General features: G+C 38.6%; 1 protein-coding gene across 1 annotated transcript in view; it reads right to left on the bottom strand.

The window, feature by feature from the left end:
• LOC118451958 overlaps window positions 1-8908 on the bottom strand; it is an 11214-nt gene extending 2306 nt beyond the window's left edge. The window contains exons 1-2 of the mRNA XM_035891100.1: window positions 8820-8908; window positions 3743-3868 (exon numbers count right to left, since the gene is read on the bottom strand). Of these exons, the coding sequence (XP_035746993.1) occupies window positions 3743-3790 (48 nt within the window). The 5' untranslated portion in view covers window positions 3791-3868; window positions 8820-8908. The remainder of the gene's footprint in view (window positions 1-3742; window positions 3869-8819) is intronic.
• Window positions 8909-15780: the final 6872 nt, after the last annotated feature.

The following is a 15780-nucleotide window of genomic DNA, read 5'->3' as shown; positions in this document are numbered from 1 at the left end:
CATTCCTGCATATGTCTAAAAAGGAATCCTGCATTCATCAACTCTTCCCCGAAATGAAAATAATCTCTAAGCTTTAACTACAGATAAATTTGCATCTGGATATTACGGAAACCTATATAAAATGTAGAAAAAAAATACTAATTTTAAAAATTGCATAATGTTATGTTAGGTCTCCTCTTGAAGAATCTCAAAATTTCTAATATGATTCTTTCACACATACTCTCTCGCTCCACACTACACAACAAATTCAGGTTTGTCTACCTATCAATGCTCAAGAAAGTTAAGCTGAATGGACTTAAAAAATGTATTAGTTCAACTGCATGAACTCTTAAGCAGACCCTCCTGTTCTGAATAAAAATAATATTAATTCAGTTGATCTTATTTCACCTCCCAATCAACTGTAACACCACAACAAACATTATCCTGATTGTATATCTTCACTGAACTGAAGACAAACTTAGAGAGAAATGGCAGTCATTTAATTATGCACCTTTTCATTACAGTTGCAAGCAGGAAAACATCTCCCTGAACGTAAATCACTATCACAGGGCAGTAGCACTTTATCATCCAAATACAAATTTATTAAAGCTCCAGGATTAATGTTACATTTTTTTATTAAAATTGCACAGGAAAAGAAATGTAAGATTATTAACCACAGTTTCAGTGTTTGGGTTTTATTTATTTATTTCCAAAATGAATATATCTGATTACGAGTTATCACCTTATTGTCATTAGTCCTCTTGCAAAAATTCTAGAAATGCAAATACTATAAATATGCTTGGTCAGCAATTGTTACTTGATATAAAACACATTTTGCTTAAAATAATATATTGTTTTTCCTCTGTACATCTTTGATGAGCATTAGCTACATCACTTGTGTCCATTAAAAAAATCAAAAATCAAAGGATTCTGAAATGCTGTAGTCGTGTAAGATTGCTCTGGTGACCCCCCCAAGAAAATGAGCATTTGTTGACAAGCTCATGCATCAAAATATAATTCTATGATGGCATGAAGAAGAATGTGCGATGTGTAAGCTGTTGCCATTGCTAAGAAAGGAAGTCTTACAGGAGTGATCACCATGGAGCTTTATGAGAAACATGCTGCTTGCAAGCAGTTCAAGAGCAGCTCTGATGCCAGGGTCAGACCGTACAGGTACCAGTGGTGCTGTGCTGTCCCACAGCCTTGCAGGTGACACTGAATCCCAGCTGATGACATGTACAAACTCATCAGACCTGAAAAAGCTCATCACTCTTATCTTCTGCTTGCAAAGTGACCCTCAAAGCTCATGGGCTCCCTTGACATATATGTCTTATGATTCTTAAGTATGCCAACACGTTGGTATTTAGCTCGTAGGGTCAGGAGGGTGGGCTGTGCCTGTCCATCTCTAGGCTCAGTGTGCTGCAGGACAGACTCTTCCCCCAGACATATCGTGTGAAAGAATGAGTGGTAAACACAAGCAATCGATGCTGCCTTTGATCCTATTTCACCTTCTGTTCTTGGCTACCCACCGTGAGAGGAGGGAACCAATGCTGCTGAATTCTGGCCATTGGTCCCATTAAAAGTACCAAATGCAAGCGTGTTTGGCCAGCTGAGACACTCCCCAGTAGCAGCTACCACCTGGATCATCTACTTCAGGCTGAACAACAGGCCAGAGAACAAGATGGTGACATCCAGGAGTTGAAGGACCACTCATATCAACCAACTTTGGGCACATAATTGAGACTGCTGCTCTTCCCTAAAAGACCTGCTTTCTCTACACTGACTACAGAGGGAGTCTGTGACACTCTCTGGACACAGCACTTATTTAGGTAGGCTGGCATGAATACCCAATCGTATCCTAGCATCACAGGCACAGATCGGTTGGAAAGAGAAAGTTATACATTTGGATGTTCCCCTGGAAACACAGAAGCCAAAGAAGGCTTCAGAAGTCCTTGGTTTCTACGCAAGGTTATGAGTGCAGTATCTCCCCAACACTCACAAAAAATGCCGGCTGGCTGCAAGTGATGGAGGGGTTACAAAGGGCAGCTCTGAAATGTTTTGAGGCATGAAGAGATTGGATCTAAAATTATTTGATGAGAATTTCCTCTCTACAGGAAGCACAGTTAGAGGCATCCCTGGTGATGGATGGGAGTCAGCACGAGCTGAACAAGTTCTGGAGTTCAGTGACCCATGCAAAGGCAAGTCACTGTCCTCATAGGCAGGAGAGCTGGTAAAGCTACCAGAAAAAACACAAATCAAAGCTGTGACACTGCCACATTTCATTTCTAGAAAAATAACCTTCTGGCAGGGTCTTTCCTTTCCTTCTATTTCCTTCAAACATTCATCTCCCAAACTCTTTTGCATCTTGGGATTACTGAATTCTGCTGCAGCCAAAGTAGTGAAACTCATTAGAAAGGTGGGTTAATGCAAACCCTGATGAGTGAAGCTGCTGCTACCACACTGACAAAGTTTTCACAGTGTGGTCTGTGCTATATGTGAAAGCTGCTATGATTTTCTCAAAAATGCTCATCCTCAGTGTTTCATAAGACCGTGAAACGCTGAAGATCACATTTTCTATAGCACTGTGGATGTAGCCAAGCAAAAATCCTGCATTTTGCCTCAATGCCCAGACATTAACTTCTTCCATTAGTTAATTATTCCCTTTTTTTTATTTATTTATTTACAATATTGATTCTGTTTTTCTTTAGTATTCTTTGCTTTCCTCCAAGGTTTCCACATATTATCCCACCTAGGAGGAAATGAATTGTGATATCCCACCAAACCTGAAGAAGTGTAAACTTGCATACTGCTAGGTTCTAGAAAGGACTGACATTAAAAAAACCAAATGTCACCTTCCCCCAACATTGCAAAAATAAAAAGTCAGTGGTGTCGGAGATAAGAATAAAATGTTTTAATTCATCTGGATATTTTTAATTGCACATTTTATCTTAATCTAAACTCTAACATTTATCAGAAAATAAAGGAAGGTTAGTTTTTAAAGCTTTTCTGAATTAGAATGAATTAGAGCAACAAACACTGCTAACATATCTGTGTTACGTATGCAGTCAGGAAACAGATCTAAATCTTTGTCAACCAAACCCAATTTTACTTTAAAATGGCACTAACCTTGAGTGTGTACCATCTCCTCAGCCACCATAAATTCTTGAGATACCCTCTGTACAAACAGCCATTTACATAATTATCGAACAGCTTTATTGGTTATTTCACCGGAACGGCCAGGCTGCCCTTAACTGGTTTTAATCTGTATTTTATACCATTCAGTAATCTTAATCTTTCTGAAGGTCAAAAATAACATACCTCTCAGCAATGGATTTTACCCTTCTTTAAAAAAATTACTAAATAACAACCACCATCTCCTCTTTTTCATCCCCTTGGAATTCCAATGATTCAAGTCAAATTTTCTGTAATGTCAGAAAAAGAAGCCTCTTCCTGCTAAAAACTTTGTCTTGAAAGCTCCCTTGCTCTTGATCAGCACTGTCCCCAAAAGACTGAAAACCCCAAAGTTAAACCCATTCTCCCCTCTGAGGGTGGGACGCATCTGACTGAAGCACATCTCCTCCTGGCCCCCTTCACAACCGGTGGAGTCCAGCTTCTCCAACTCTTCTCACCTTACCTAAAGCAGATATCTGAAATGGGCAGGATACCTCCTTGTAAATATCTCTTTCTCTGCACAAACTATTAAAAGACAGACCACGGATATGATTGTCTGAAGTATAGGCGTCAAACATGAACTATATCTCACCCTCAGTGTCAGAAAAGCTTCTGATCTCACCAGCCACGCACAAATCATTTTAAGGAGAGCATCAGAGAATGTTATTTCAGGCCTGTTTCCTTCATATATGATTCACAGGAGCGCAGTAAGTGGTTTCTTGCAAAGAAATGAGTAGAAATAGAAAAAAAAAAAAAAAAGCAGCATTGTTCTACCAAAAAGTATCTCAGAAGAAATCCCCTGATACAAAGCAGGATTAAGCTATACTAGTCTGCACATTTATTCCCTACTCTGAAAAACAAATAATTCACTATACTGGACACATTCTTTGCCTGGAGCTTTCCATTCATAAGGTTTAAGATGACTTGATGAAAAGCAATACTAAAAGCACTACCATTTATCCCTATACTCCTTGCACAAATTCACTCTCAGCCCTGAGAAATGGGGGCAAATAGCCACAATGGTTTCAGATCCACTACGGAAAAAATACATAAAATAGATCATCAAGTCAAAGCCTTCCGGAGCAAGAGAAATTGAAGTGAATGCGTACAGCAGCATTATCTATTACAGCCATCAGTCATTTGGACAGAGGCTGTTGACATAAAACCAGGATGTGTTGGCTCGGTCATTTGAGGGACAGAATTGAACATACTCCTGTTTCTCCACACACTACCCAAAAGACAGAGAAAAGGCCCCAAAATACTGCACAACTGCACTGGCTGGGGTGAGCTCAGCGAGGGGTAAGCCAAGCTCTCTTGCTCCTCTATGTGGCTCTCTAATATATCAAAAGCAGTATGGACACAGCATGTCTGTCTAAGCAAGTCAAACTGGGTGAAGCACGTTTATTAAACTGCAAGTAGACACCTAAATTCACAAAAAAGTGGAGCCTCCTCTTTCACATTTCCTATTAGTTATCTTCTCTTGCTTCCCACTGTTACCCACAGCCAGGTAAACCAGTTGTGGAAACCTCCGTCCCAGTCCTTTTTGTTAGCTGTTTTAGTGAACGTGAGTGTCCAATGCCAGCTGATGAATGCTGTCCTGTCTACTTTCCACTGGGAAAGGCAGAGAAACAATCACTGTTAATAATGTCCATGATTAATTCTACAACAGCAAGAAAAGAAAGATGAGGCCAAGGCCTTTCTAATAAGATGATGAAAATGGGACATGACAAAAGGCCCAAAATGGACACATGTTCTGCGCCTGACATTGGGCATGTGAACCCCAGCTAGGGCACTGTGCAAGCGCCATGTGCCCCCACTGGAGGCAGCCCTTGTCCCCGGGATGTGTCCTCTTCAGACACATGCTTTTCATTTTCCAAACAAAAAATGACAAGGTTTTCATTATGTCAGTTGCCCAAATGTATTATTGCTCCATTACAAGGAGCTGCAATGGTTTCTCAGTTTAAGCCTTTTAAAAGGAAAATATATCACAAGGGCTTAGAAATTAACCTCTTCGTGTCTCCAAAAATTTCAAGTCCATATTAGACATACATTGTCATTCCTATGGCTCCCCAAAAGGCTATTTTTTCAAAACTGTTACAATGAAACTTTTCTTCACCATCAAGCACACAATTTTTGCTTTCACTGCAGTGACATAGGTGTTTTCTCTGGATGAAAACTGAAATAAAACCTCTTCTGTGCAGTAGTGTATGTTTATTACAATTAACCAAACTAAAATTAAATTAAATTACAATAAATTACTCAAATTAAGTTACAGATAAAGAGCTTCATGGTGTACAGTTTTATAGTGAGGAAAAGCCATTCAAAGTCTAGTCCTCTTTACAGAGACTTGAAAAAAATACTAAGAGAAGGAAAACTGACTTTCTTTTACTGAACAATTACATGAGTGTCTATCTTGCCTCAGTGAAAAGTACACTGCTGGCACAAAATCATGATTGAAGCAAATTTTATTTCTCAATCAAAAACATTTGAATGTAATACTGGGCTCTAAGACTAACCAAGAATGACAAAACTCAAAATGCATGCTATTTTGCTGAACCAGACTGACTTGAAGATTTCTTTTAGAGCAAATCAGCAAAAAGAAGCCATTGGGACAACAGTGATTTGTGGTGTCTGAGAACAGAGTCTCCCACGCTGGATGTGAAGTCTGAAGAGAATCTCTGAAGGCTTTGCATCACGCTGCCTTCATGTTTTTGTATTTTAACTGGGATGAGCATTAGGAAGAAAATACTTCTGGCAAACAGAAGGGAATGACCAAGCATCTGTTGTGTCCTGAATGAGCAAAGAAATGAAGTTCACTTTCATCTTTAAGCAGAGTAACTTGTTGATGCCCATAACTCCTCCACTGAAGCCGGACCTTCCTAGCACACAGCTAAGGCAGATCTATTCAATCTACATCTAATTCCATGTGGAGATGAAAAAAAGAGTTCTTAAAAGAATTTTAAAATATATTTTCTTCTGAGAACTAGGCACAAAGTTTTTTACTGAACTACAAAAGACCAGGTGCTGAATTGAATATGGAGTCCCTTTTCCCTTTAAAGGCCGCTGGATTAGCCCTTCATCACTGCAAACTTTTGGTTGAAATTCATCAGTAAGGCAAAGCAGGCAGGTCTGATGCCAATGTGTAGCAGCCTTCCATTTGTCACTGGGTCCAGAAATAAATAAAGCCAATGGCAAATCTTTAATTTAAGAAGGAAAAAAAAAAAAAGCATCAATGCATTGGGTTTTCTCTAGAAGCATTCAAATGTTAGGAATGATTTAGAAGTGGAAATGTGAGGGGAAGGAAAGGAATCAGCTTTCAAAGCAGTTTTATGTAAGTAACAGCTGGGCATAACTGTGGAATCTGAGATGTGAATTCCAGCAAGAATAAGAGTTGAAACATAACAAATGAATTCTCAAAGATGAAAAGTCAACTCAGTTTAACATACATGCACAGATTTCAATATAGGATTCTTAAAACCAAAGGAACGTATCACATGAATATGAAATGGTCTCTTCTTTGTGATTGTAACCATTATTTGTTAAATTAGAAGTAGTGACACTTGGACATTTTCTCACTGAAATGTTTTCCATTGGAAAACTGATCCATAGAAACCTACATTTTTCATGGGAACAAACAGATCTGCCTTGGCAGGAAAGGTTTCCCCTGCTACACATGGAATTACAGACCAGAATGGTCCAAAGCTCAGTGTCATGGTGCCCAGGAAAAGCCAGCCTGTTCTCTGCATGATCCAAAGAAACCAGGCTTAAATCTCAGTGTGCCTGAGCCTAAGTGGGACTTCTGACCACTACAGTGCTGGACACTATGTCTGTGCTCCACTTAGCATGAATAGCTAAGTATCTACTGAAGCAGGGAATTGAATGTGGGGCTTCTACATTGCCAATGAACTCACTGGCCATCAGAATATAGTTTCTATCTCATTCTCTCTTGTTGCAGCTGCTGTTTTGTGATAATTAGACATTCAGGGAGACAGTGTGAATGTGCATGGTATTTTGATATTTATTGTATCGGGAAGCTTTACACTAACGCTCATTTATCACAGCAACGTCTTGAGAAAATATCTGAAGGCAGTGAAGTATTATCTCCCTCCTGACAGATGAGTTAGTAACTACTGTCACATAAAACATTCATTCTCAGCATGAGCTTAGGCGAGACAGTTGTAGACCCAGACTTGACGTACTCAAAGGAGACACAGCCAGACACAGAACCCTGTCCCATCCCGCAACCACGCTGCCTTTTCATCTTACATTGACAGCGTTGATCGCAATAGGATGATGTTACGTGTAGATATATGTAGATATGACGGCACATAAAACCCAGAGCACAGAAAAACTCAAAGCATATAAAGCCTTGACTAGTCAAACATAGGTAGTAGAAGACAAGCAATAAGAAAAAATGCTTATGAACCGGCAAACTCTCTTGTATATTTTCCTAATTACTACAGGGAAATTGAATGCCATTACTCTGACGAATCAATCTGCCTTTTCCTTAACATGCAGTTAAATAATTTCTTGCCACCGAAACAAGTATGACTGAGTGATAGCTTGTAGCACTTAATAACACTAGAAGAATAAGCTTCTTCAGAGTGATACAGGATACCACTCTGTGTGTAAAAATGTAAAATTATCAGCCAAATAATCCCGTGGCTTTACTATACTGTATGCCCATTGTAAGCATCTCTACTTCTGCTGAGGAAAAATAGATGGCAATGTTATTGAAAAATAAATTATTTTTATGTACTCATTTTGCAGTGCATTGTGTTAGCTGAAGTACAAAAAATAGTATGAACCTGTGTTCCATGTTCTGCTCTGGTAGGCAGCCACTTTCCCAATATTTTACAAATGTGTAAGGCAAAATAGATTTTTTTTTTCCCCTTTAACCAGCAAGATTCTGCTTGAGTATACTTGTCATAAACATTACCAAATACAGTTTGGCTATTTTTACAGGCTTCGTTTAAAATAATAATAGAAAATGAAATGAAAAAAAAGATCTTGCTTGAAGATCACTGAAGTACTACAAGGGAATTGCTGTTTCTACAGGTTGCCAGATTCAGATTCCTGTCCTTAAGAATGTCTTCAGGTAGGTGCTACCCCAAAAATATGAAGTATATTCCCAGCATCCAAGATATTAATGCTAAGGAGCAGCTCCAGGTGTAAGGCAGAGCATATCCCATTTGAACCACTTTCCTCTTGCCAGTGAAACACAAGGAAGTAACTGCCTGTTGAATATGAATGTCCTCTGAGTTGACTTAAATCTTCAGAGGATTCATTCTGGACCTTTTTTTTCTGATTTCTTCAGAAATCTGTGATAATGTATTGTGCAGGAAGAAAATGCAGAACTTATATTTAAAGTGAAGTTGTATCACATGCTGCATTATCCACTAGGCCAGGTATTTTGTTAAAATGTTGAGTAAGTGGTTTTTTGCATGGAGCACTGACGTACTTTGTGATAAGCTGCAGAAGATAAAATTTTGACCAAAAGGCAGCAAACCAGCCAACTCCATTGACTTGCCTGAAGCAATATTTATATTAAGTGCGGAGATATATTTTATAACTATACACTGAGTGTCACTAAAGACTTTAAAAAATATAATCACTGACAATACAATAGTGGGAATGGGAAGATCCTACAAGGAAATACAAATGCTTACCTCTTGATAGCACATTGCTGTAAAAGCAACTGTGTACTCTGCCAAGGTCGTGTCATTCACCAAGTTTTTCACCTCTTCATCAAATGCAGAGTTAATAATTCCTCGCCTGTGCAATTCGCTAAGCATCCTGGTAATGAAGCTGTTCCGTTCCTGGCACTTTCGGGTGAGGCAAGCCAGTTTAGCCTATGCAGCACGAACACATATACATTGATTTCACTCCCTGTTGAGACTGCAAGATTATATTTTGTATCTTATTTCCAATTTCACACATTTTTACCCAAAGCTATAGATTACACTCTTATGTTTCTAGGTCATTAGGTGCCTCTGCACTCTGCAAGAGCAATATGTATGCACAGGTAACCTGGAAAGAGAGGTTCCTTTTCCATGCACGAGGTCAGCCTTTTGACAGGCTGAAGAGTACCCATAGCAATAACGTCAGCAAGCCCTTGCCTAAAGCCCAGTAGCCAACAGCTAAGTCAGGGACAGGTGCAGAAGGCAGAAGCCTGTACAAGGCACAGAAGCCTGTAAGCAACGGGATACACCTCCATGCAGGTCCTGCATTGGCTTTCAGGAAAATACAGTACCTTCAAAGGAGCTAGCATCAACTTCGCTTCGGACTTCCTCTTCTGAAGTTCTTTTTCCTGAAAGGTTGAAAAACATTCTGCATGAATTTATTCAAGGGTCATTTTCAAATACTGTAGCAGGTTTTTTCTATTTGTTTTAGACCTGACTTCCAAGGTGTACACTTTCTTATTTGTGTGATTTTATTCAAGGGTCATTTTCAAATACTGTAGCAGTTTTTTTCTATTTGTTTTAGACCTGACTTCCACTTTCTTATTTGTGTGACCCTGTATCACAAACAACATGAAGCAGTGTAAGAAGTTGGTGGTACACAGATCGGCCCTGACACACAAACACTGCCCTACCAGCATTGATGTTGGTCTTACTTATTCCAAATGCTTTTGGATGTTTTCAGATGGAGCCCTATATCAATGAGGTTATTTTATCAAAGCAGCATCACATTAAAGACTTGGTATCCTTCATTATGCAGTCATACTCCCATTTGCTCTGTGAATCTTCCAAAATATTCTTTTAAGGAAAAGTTTTCCCTTTTCTTATCTATATTACGTTGTAAGAATGCAAGAAACAACGAGGGATTTTCTGAATGTGTATTCCACGGCAGGCTCTGAAAAGTGAACATGAACAACTTTCTACCCTGACACCATCGATGCATGCCCTCTATCAGGAGGTGAGCCAGATTACCTAGTCTGTACCTTATGATTAAAACTTTTATTATTCATGGGAAACTTGCTTTCTGATTATGCAGAAAAAATGCAGCATCCTGACAGGTAAAATCCATTTCTATTACAAATCATTGCAGTATTATTTGGCAATAAAGTACAGATTCCTTTGCATTTATTTTGCTTGACAATTTGTATTTCTGTAAAGCCTACAGTAAATGTATTACGTGCATGAAAAAAAAAGTCTCCCTTTATGAGAATTCAGTAATGCTGAAAGAGGTCACATGGTCCTCAGCTAATAAATTGTGGGCTTGGGCAGGAACATAGCAGATAGGACAGGAGAGACATGTCTTTACATTGCACCAGCACTGAGGGAACAAAGAAGAAGCTGGCAATAGGTCCCTGAACTGGTGACATTCAACTCTTGATGAGCGGAGCAAAACAATTTGCAAACAGAACAGAACAATTAAGAGTCGCCCATTTATATGGATAGCGCATCCCCCCCTGTACTCACCTACCATCTGATAAGCATCATCCATCACTACAGACACCAGACACTACAAACAATTTCATTTTACCATGACTATTCTGCTAAGAGACATCTAATCAATGCCTGAGAGAAGCCACTAACCCTCTGTACAGGACTGGTTTAAGCCAAATCACAGCACATGACAAAGCTAGGGAAAAAAAAAAAAAACAAACAAACAAAACCAACAACAAACAAATGAATAACACCCCCCCACCCCCACCCCCCAAACTGTAGAACAGGTGGATTTACCATGGAGAAAGTAGGATGAAACTTGCACCAGTAGGGAGAAGAAAATAATCTCTTGAATTTCAGAGGAAAGACAGAGGAGAAGCATGTTCTACACACTGTATCACAGTATGAAGAATATAATTGAGAAAATGCCATTTACCAGCTGTGTCAGAGTATGATGGGCAATTCCAATTTGGCTCACCTTGTAACTATCATTCTTTTTGAAAAATAGTTTCCAAAGAAATAGGAAACAAAATTTAAGGGAAAAAAGTCCTAGCAGGAATTTGTTTTCGCCTGAGTTTAGCAGTTCTAGTCACATGGACAGCCGTAGCTTTGCTGCCATGCTACAAGGTGGTCGTTCTGCAGATGTTAATGCCTGTACCTGCCCTGGTTTGCCAGGTGAAATACAATGCACAAGTGTAAAACTGCTCATGTAACTGTACTTGGGTATACATGGGGGCTCTCACCAGAATAACTATGTCAGTTAATAAAAATACAAACCACACACCCAACTGAAAATGTGTTAATGAAACTCTTAATATGTAACCCTAGCAGCTGGATCAAAAAAGTTAGAAAAAATTTTTTTACCAAATTTTTATCACTAGCTCTCTGTGTTTCCTAATCTGATATAGTGCAACAAGAGAGTTGGGAATGTTAAAAATCCTGGCAATTTAAGCCAAGGAGGTGGCTCTGTAAAGAATTTCAGCACCATTTTGCTTGCATTAGGCTATGAGGATCATAGCAGAGACTGGCGGCAACTTTTGCTATACTCTGTCATGCTTCCATGACATTGACCAGCCAGTTTACATCATTTCCTTATTTCTCTAAAGTCAGGGTTACTTTTATATACCTGCAAACCATTTAATTCCAGGATCATTTAGGTTGGAAAAGACCTTTAAGATCATCAGGTGCAACCATTATCCTCAGACTCGTACCCTGGAAAGAAGACTATTTTAGTTCTTTCCTTTGAGAAGAAAGAGGTAGAATCTGAAGGCTAAACTCAGATTTGTCCACCCACTTAAACACACAGAAAACAGCTTTATCATACCTTTTCACAGAGCTGAGCCTGAAGGAGTTCCGCTTCATTCTGCAAGTCATGAAACTGATTTTGTAATGCAGCCTGGTCCCTGAGCTGGGCTTTCAAGGTCAGCACTTGCTGCTGTAACCTCTTACAGGCTATTTTATTCTCCTCTATTTCCTGGCCATCTTTTACAGTGTACACAGGCTAGGGAGCAAATACACAGATTTTCAAATTAGATGTCTAAAATAATGAAAATATTCTCAATCATGTTTTAGAGCACAAAACTTCTAGATCAATGTACCTACCTTGTATGTCAAAAAAAAAAGCTGATATAAAACATATGAGTTCAAATGTTCACAAACATATAGCACTAATATCCTGCATAAATCTTAAAATTGTTTATGAGCAAGGAGTTCTTCATCCCCTGTGATAACAGGTGCAGGACTGGGATTTCACAATGCTCCTTCAAGGTAAGTATTGTGTTATAATCATTTCAAATCTGGGGAAACTGGGGCACAGAAGCTTAAGTGACCAACCTATAGTCATGCAGTGAGTCGGAATAGAACTTAAAAGTCCCCAGTCTCCTCCTCCAACTGCTATATAATGCGTCCCTTCTTCTTCCACATATATTTATCTCAGAGAGCAAATTCCACTCTCCCAGTTATACTTTTGTTTTGGAATATTATTAATAAAACTAATCAGATTTTAAGTACAAATTTCAAAAATATTTAAAAAGAAAATATTTATTACATGAAAATGCAGTAATAGTGGTACAGAACAAGTGGCAGGAGGACCTTCTGAATTTAACACCTCCTCCCCCACTCCCCAATTTTGTTTTCAATTTCATGCACTTAGATTGAAAGGATTAATGAGAGCTTTAGATTGACGGTCAGCATTGTAAGGTCAGCTACTAGAAGTGATATTATCAGATTAAGCACACAGTCTCAGAATAAGGGAAATCTGAGGGTGAAGGAAGTCTTGTGAAAAACCTTTATGCTGTTGTGAACCTATATCAAAAAATATTGAGTTGATACACACAGCTGCTCAAGATTTCTGATAACATAAGCAAGTCTAAAAAGATTAAAAATTTCAGTGATTAAGCTAAAAAATCTAGTCACACCTATGATACACTGCGGTAAAACTATATAACCTTCTGACAAACCATGCAGGAAGATGGTTTGATTTTAAAGGTTATTATCATTGATACAGCCAAAAGAAGAGCTAATAGTCGGCTGTGATTCACAGCAACACAATTTAATTACCCCTCACTTTCTGACAGCCTTTCCAACTTTGACACCCTTGGTGACTACAGCCTACTAAAGGCACCATTTCATAGAAAACAGCAAACTGAACCAATAGATCATGTTACTCTGGCTGCAACACATCACTGCAACACACATAAAACCAGAAATATGACATTTTCATACTGCTCTTCCTAATGAAGCAAATTCTCTATGCACAGCATTCAAGCAAGCTGTGCATGCTTTGTACCAAACTTTTTGGCTCCCTCTTGCGTTAAGAGAAAAGAACAATAGCGACTCTTGGACACGTCAGGATTGATTAGACCAGGGTTGCAGTGATAAAAGCCTGAGGATGACTCTGAGATGTGGTATTTTCCTCATCTTCTTTCCCCCCACAAAAACTGTGTTAAATAAAAAATGGAAACACTCCCTGACTGAAGATGCTTACTGGAAAAAGAGGTGGGGAAATAAAAAAATTGCTTGAAGGTTAGAGGCAGAGAGAAGTTCTTTCTGTCCTTTTGCATTTTGCTGACCTGCTAGCAGTTTTCTTTAGTTTGAAAGCACAAATGAGGCATACGAGGTTTATTTAGGATCACTCTGTCAGATGTCTCAGATAACAGTAACCATGGGTTGTGTAGTCAAGCTCCAGAAGGATGAAGGACCCAGCAGCTGGGACTGGGAAATAACCAAAGCATGGCATTTAACACACTGCGTTCTTATAAAACCTGGCAAGATCTCTAGTCTTTGGAGCCTAAACATTAAAAATAAAAATAAATTCTTCCTCTTCTTGTGTGCACTGTGCTTGTCTGAAAATTCAATGAGAAAATGAGAAGGAATATGACTTTTTTGGCTACAGGCCATGATGGGAGTCAGTGGTTCACCAGGGAAGCCTGGCACCTTATTTACTGTGTGCATTTCATCCAAAATTCTTGTATTCATTTTCAAAGCTGTAAATAGTACCCTGCTCCCTTCCTGCTCACCAACATATTTCTCCTAACTCCTGCTGCAGCATTACAGTTCAGAATGCCACCTCAAGATCCTAGAAAATTTCCCCAAATACTCTTATGCTAAATGGTGTTTCCCCTGATAGCAACACCACTGAAACATAGAGTCCTAGCAGCAATCTTGGAGTAAATCATCTTAGCTCTCTTTTATTTGCAGTGTATAATATCATGACAGCCTTTTGGAGTCTCAGCTGAGAACTAGGATCCCTTGGCATCAGAGGCTGTAGAACGTATGCACAAAGTCCTAAAAGACATGCTCAAAACATATCATATCTCAAAGACCTCCCAACCTCTAGGCTTCTAGGTCCAGAGTGCTCACGCCTTCACTTCTTTCAAGCATCACAGACAGAGGTCTTCCAGAAAATTAAGTTTAGAACAGGAAAAAGCATAAATTATTGCGATTTACTGTACCATACTGTATTAATAACTTTGCAGGATGAAAACCACTTTTGGACAAGGGTGGCAACTATCTGAAAATAAGAACAGGATCATCAGTCTACAAAACTGCCTTCAGGAAGAAAAATGATGATAGAAAAACACGGTAATCATGATAATCATTGTGCCAAAAAGTCTTATTTTTTTTTAATCTAGAAAAAATTAGGTCATATTTTAACAATTTCACACAAACCCACTATTGACAGCTTCATTTACATTAGAAAGTTTATTTTAAAAGAGAATTATTGAAACAAAGTCACAACCTTTGTTAAAATACATCTACTGTATTTTCTGCCAATAAAATCAACATCCTTTGGTTAAGACATAATGGACTTAAGTCACACAGATAATTAGTTGCACCACCAAATTGTGTAACTGAAGGATAAACCCAGTTCTGTGATGTACACGTACTGCATCTTTGACCCTGGAATGAGACACATGTGTATTCAAGAATTTGACATTAACCCTACAACAAGTAATTACATTGGATGAAGAAGTCAGATCCAAATGAAACAACACTGCAATATTGCATAAATGTATAATAATATACACTAACATGAAACGTTAACATGATTAATAAGCAGTAACATGAAAAGTTTAGTTACTGGAGGGATGTGAAAGTGGGTTTTTTTTTCAGAAGAAAGGCTGACCTGCACTTTTTCTAGTGTACAAATATTCTGTCAAAGCTGACAAATTTTATTCCCATGTGAGTCATAGAAATAATAAACATCTTAATTCAGTCACCAGTAAAATAAGCAATAATTGCCCCAGACTGTCCCCAAACAAACGGGTTAAAGCTTCATTCCCAAAAATATCCCAAAAGCTTAAGTGTTAGCTTAAACAAAACACAATGATACACTTCTGTTTATTTTGGGAGTTTCTGCTTCTTACTTGAAATGCATTTCATTGTTTTAAGATGTTACATCCCCAATACATTACAATGATATGAAAAATCCGTGCTTCATTTTCAATTAACGGTCAGAATTCAGTTGTCTAAACATCAGCACATAGTGCCATGTAGGGTGTACATATGAAGTAACTGCATAGGACTCGCAAGTGGCCAACTACACCCTCAGCCAGGATGCCCTAAGGCACTTAAATGGGATAAAGAGTGACATTTAGGCAACTGAACTGAGCCCAGATTCTTTACATCTTCCAGAATATGTTTTTATTTTCTTCCAAAGCCATATCTATCTAACTTGTTCAAACTAAATTTGAAAATATTGTAGGTTGCCACAAAAATGCTTTTCCAGCTGATAAAA

This window comes from Egretta garzetta, unplaced genomic scaffold, assembly GCF_000687185.1.
Source record: "Egretta garzetta isolate BGI_Z169 unplaced genomic scaffold, ASM68718v1 scaffold193, whole genome shotgun sequence".
Taxonomy (NCBI): Eukaryota; Metazoa; Chordata; class Aves; order Pelecaniformes; family Ardeidae; genus Egretta; species Egretta garzetta.
Note: the sequence above shows the minus strand (reverse complement) of the source record. Positions and strands in the feature narration are given on the sequence as shown.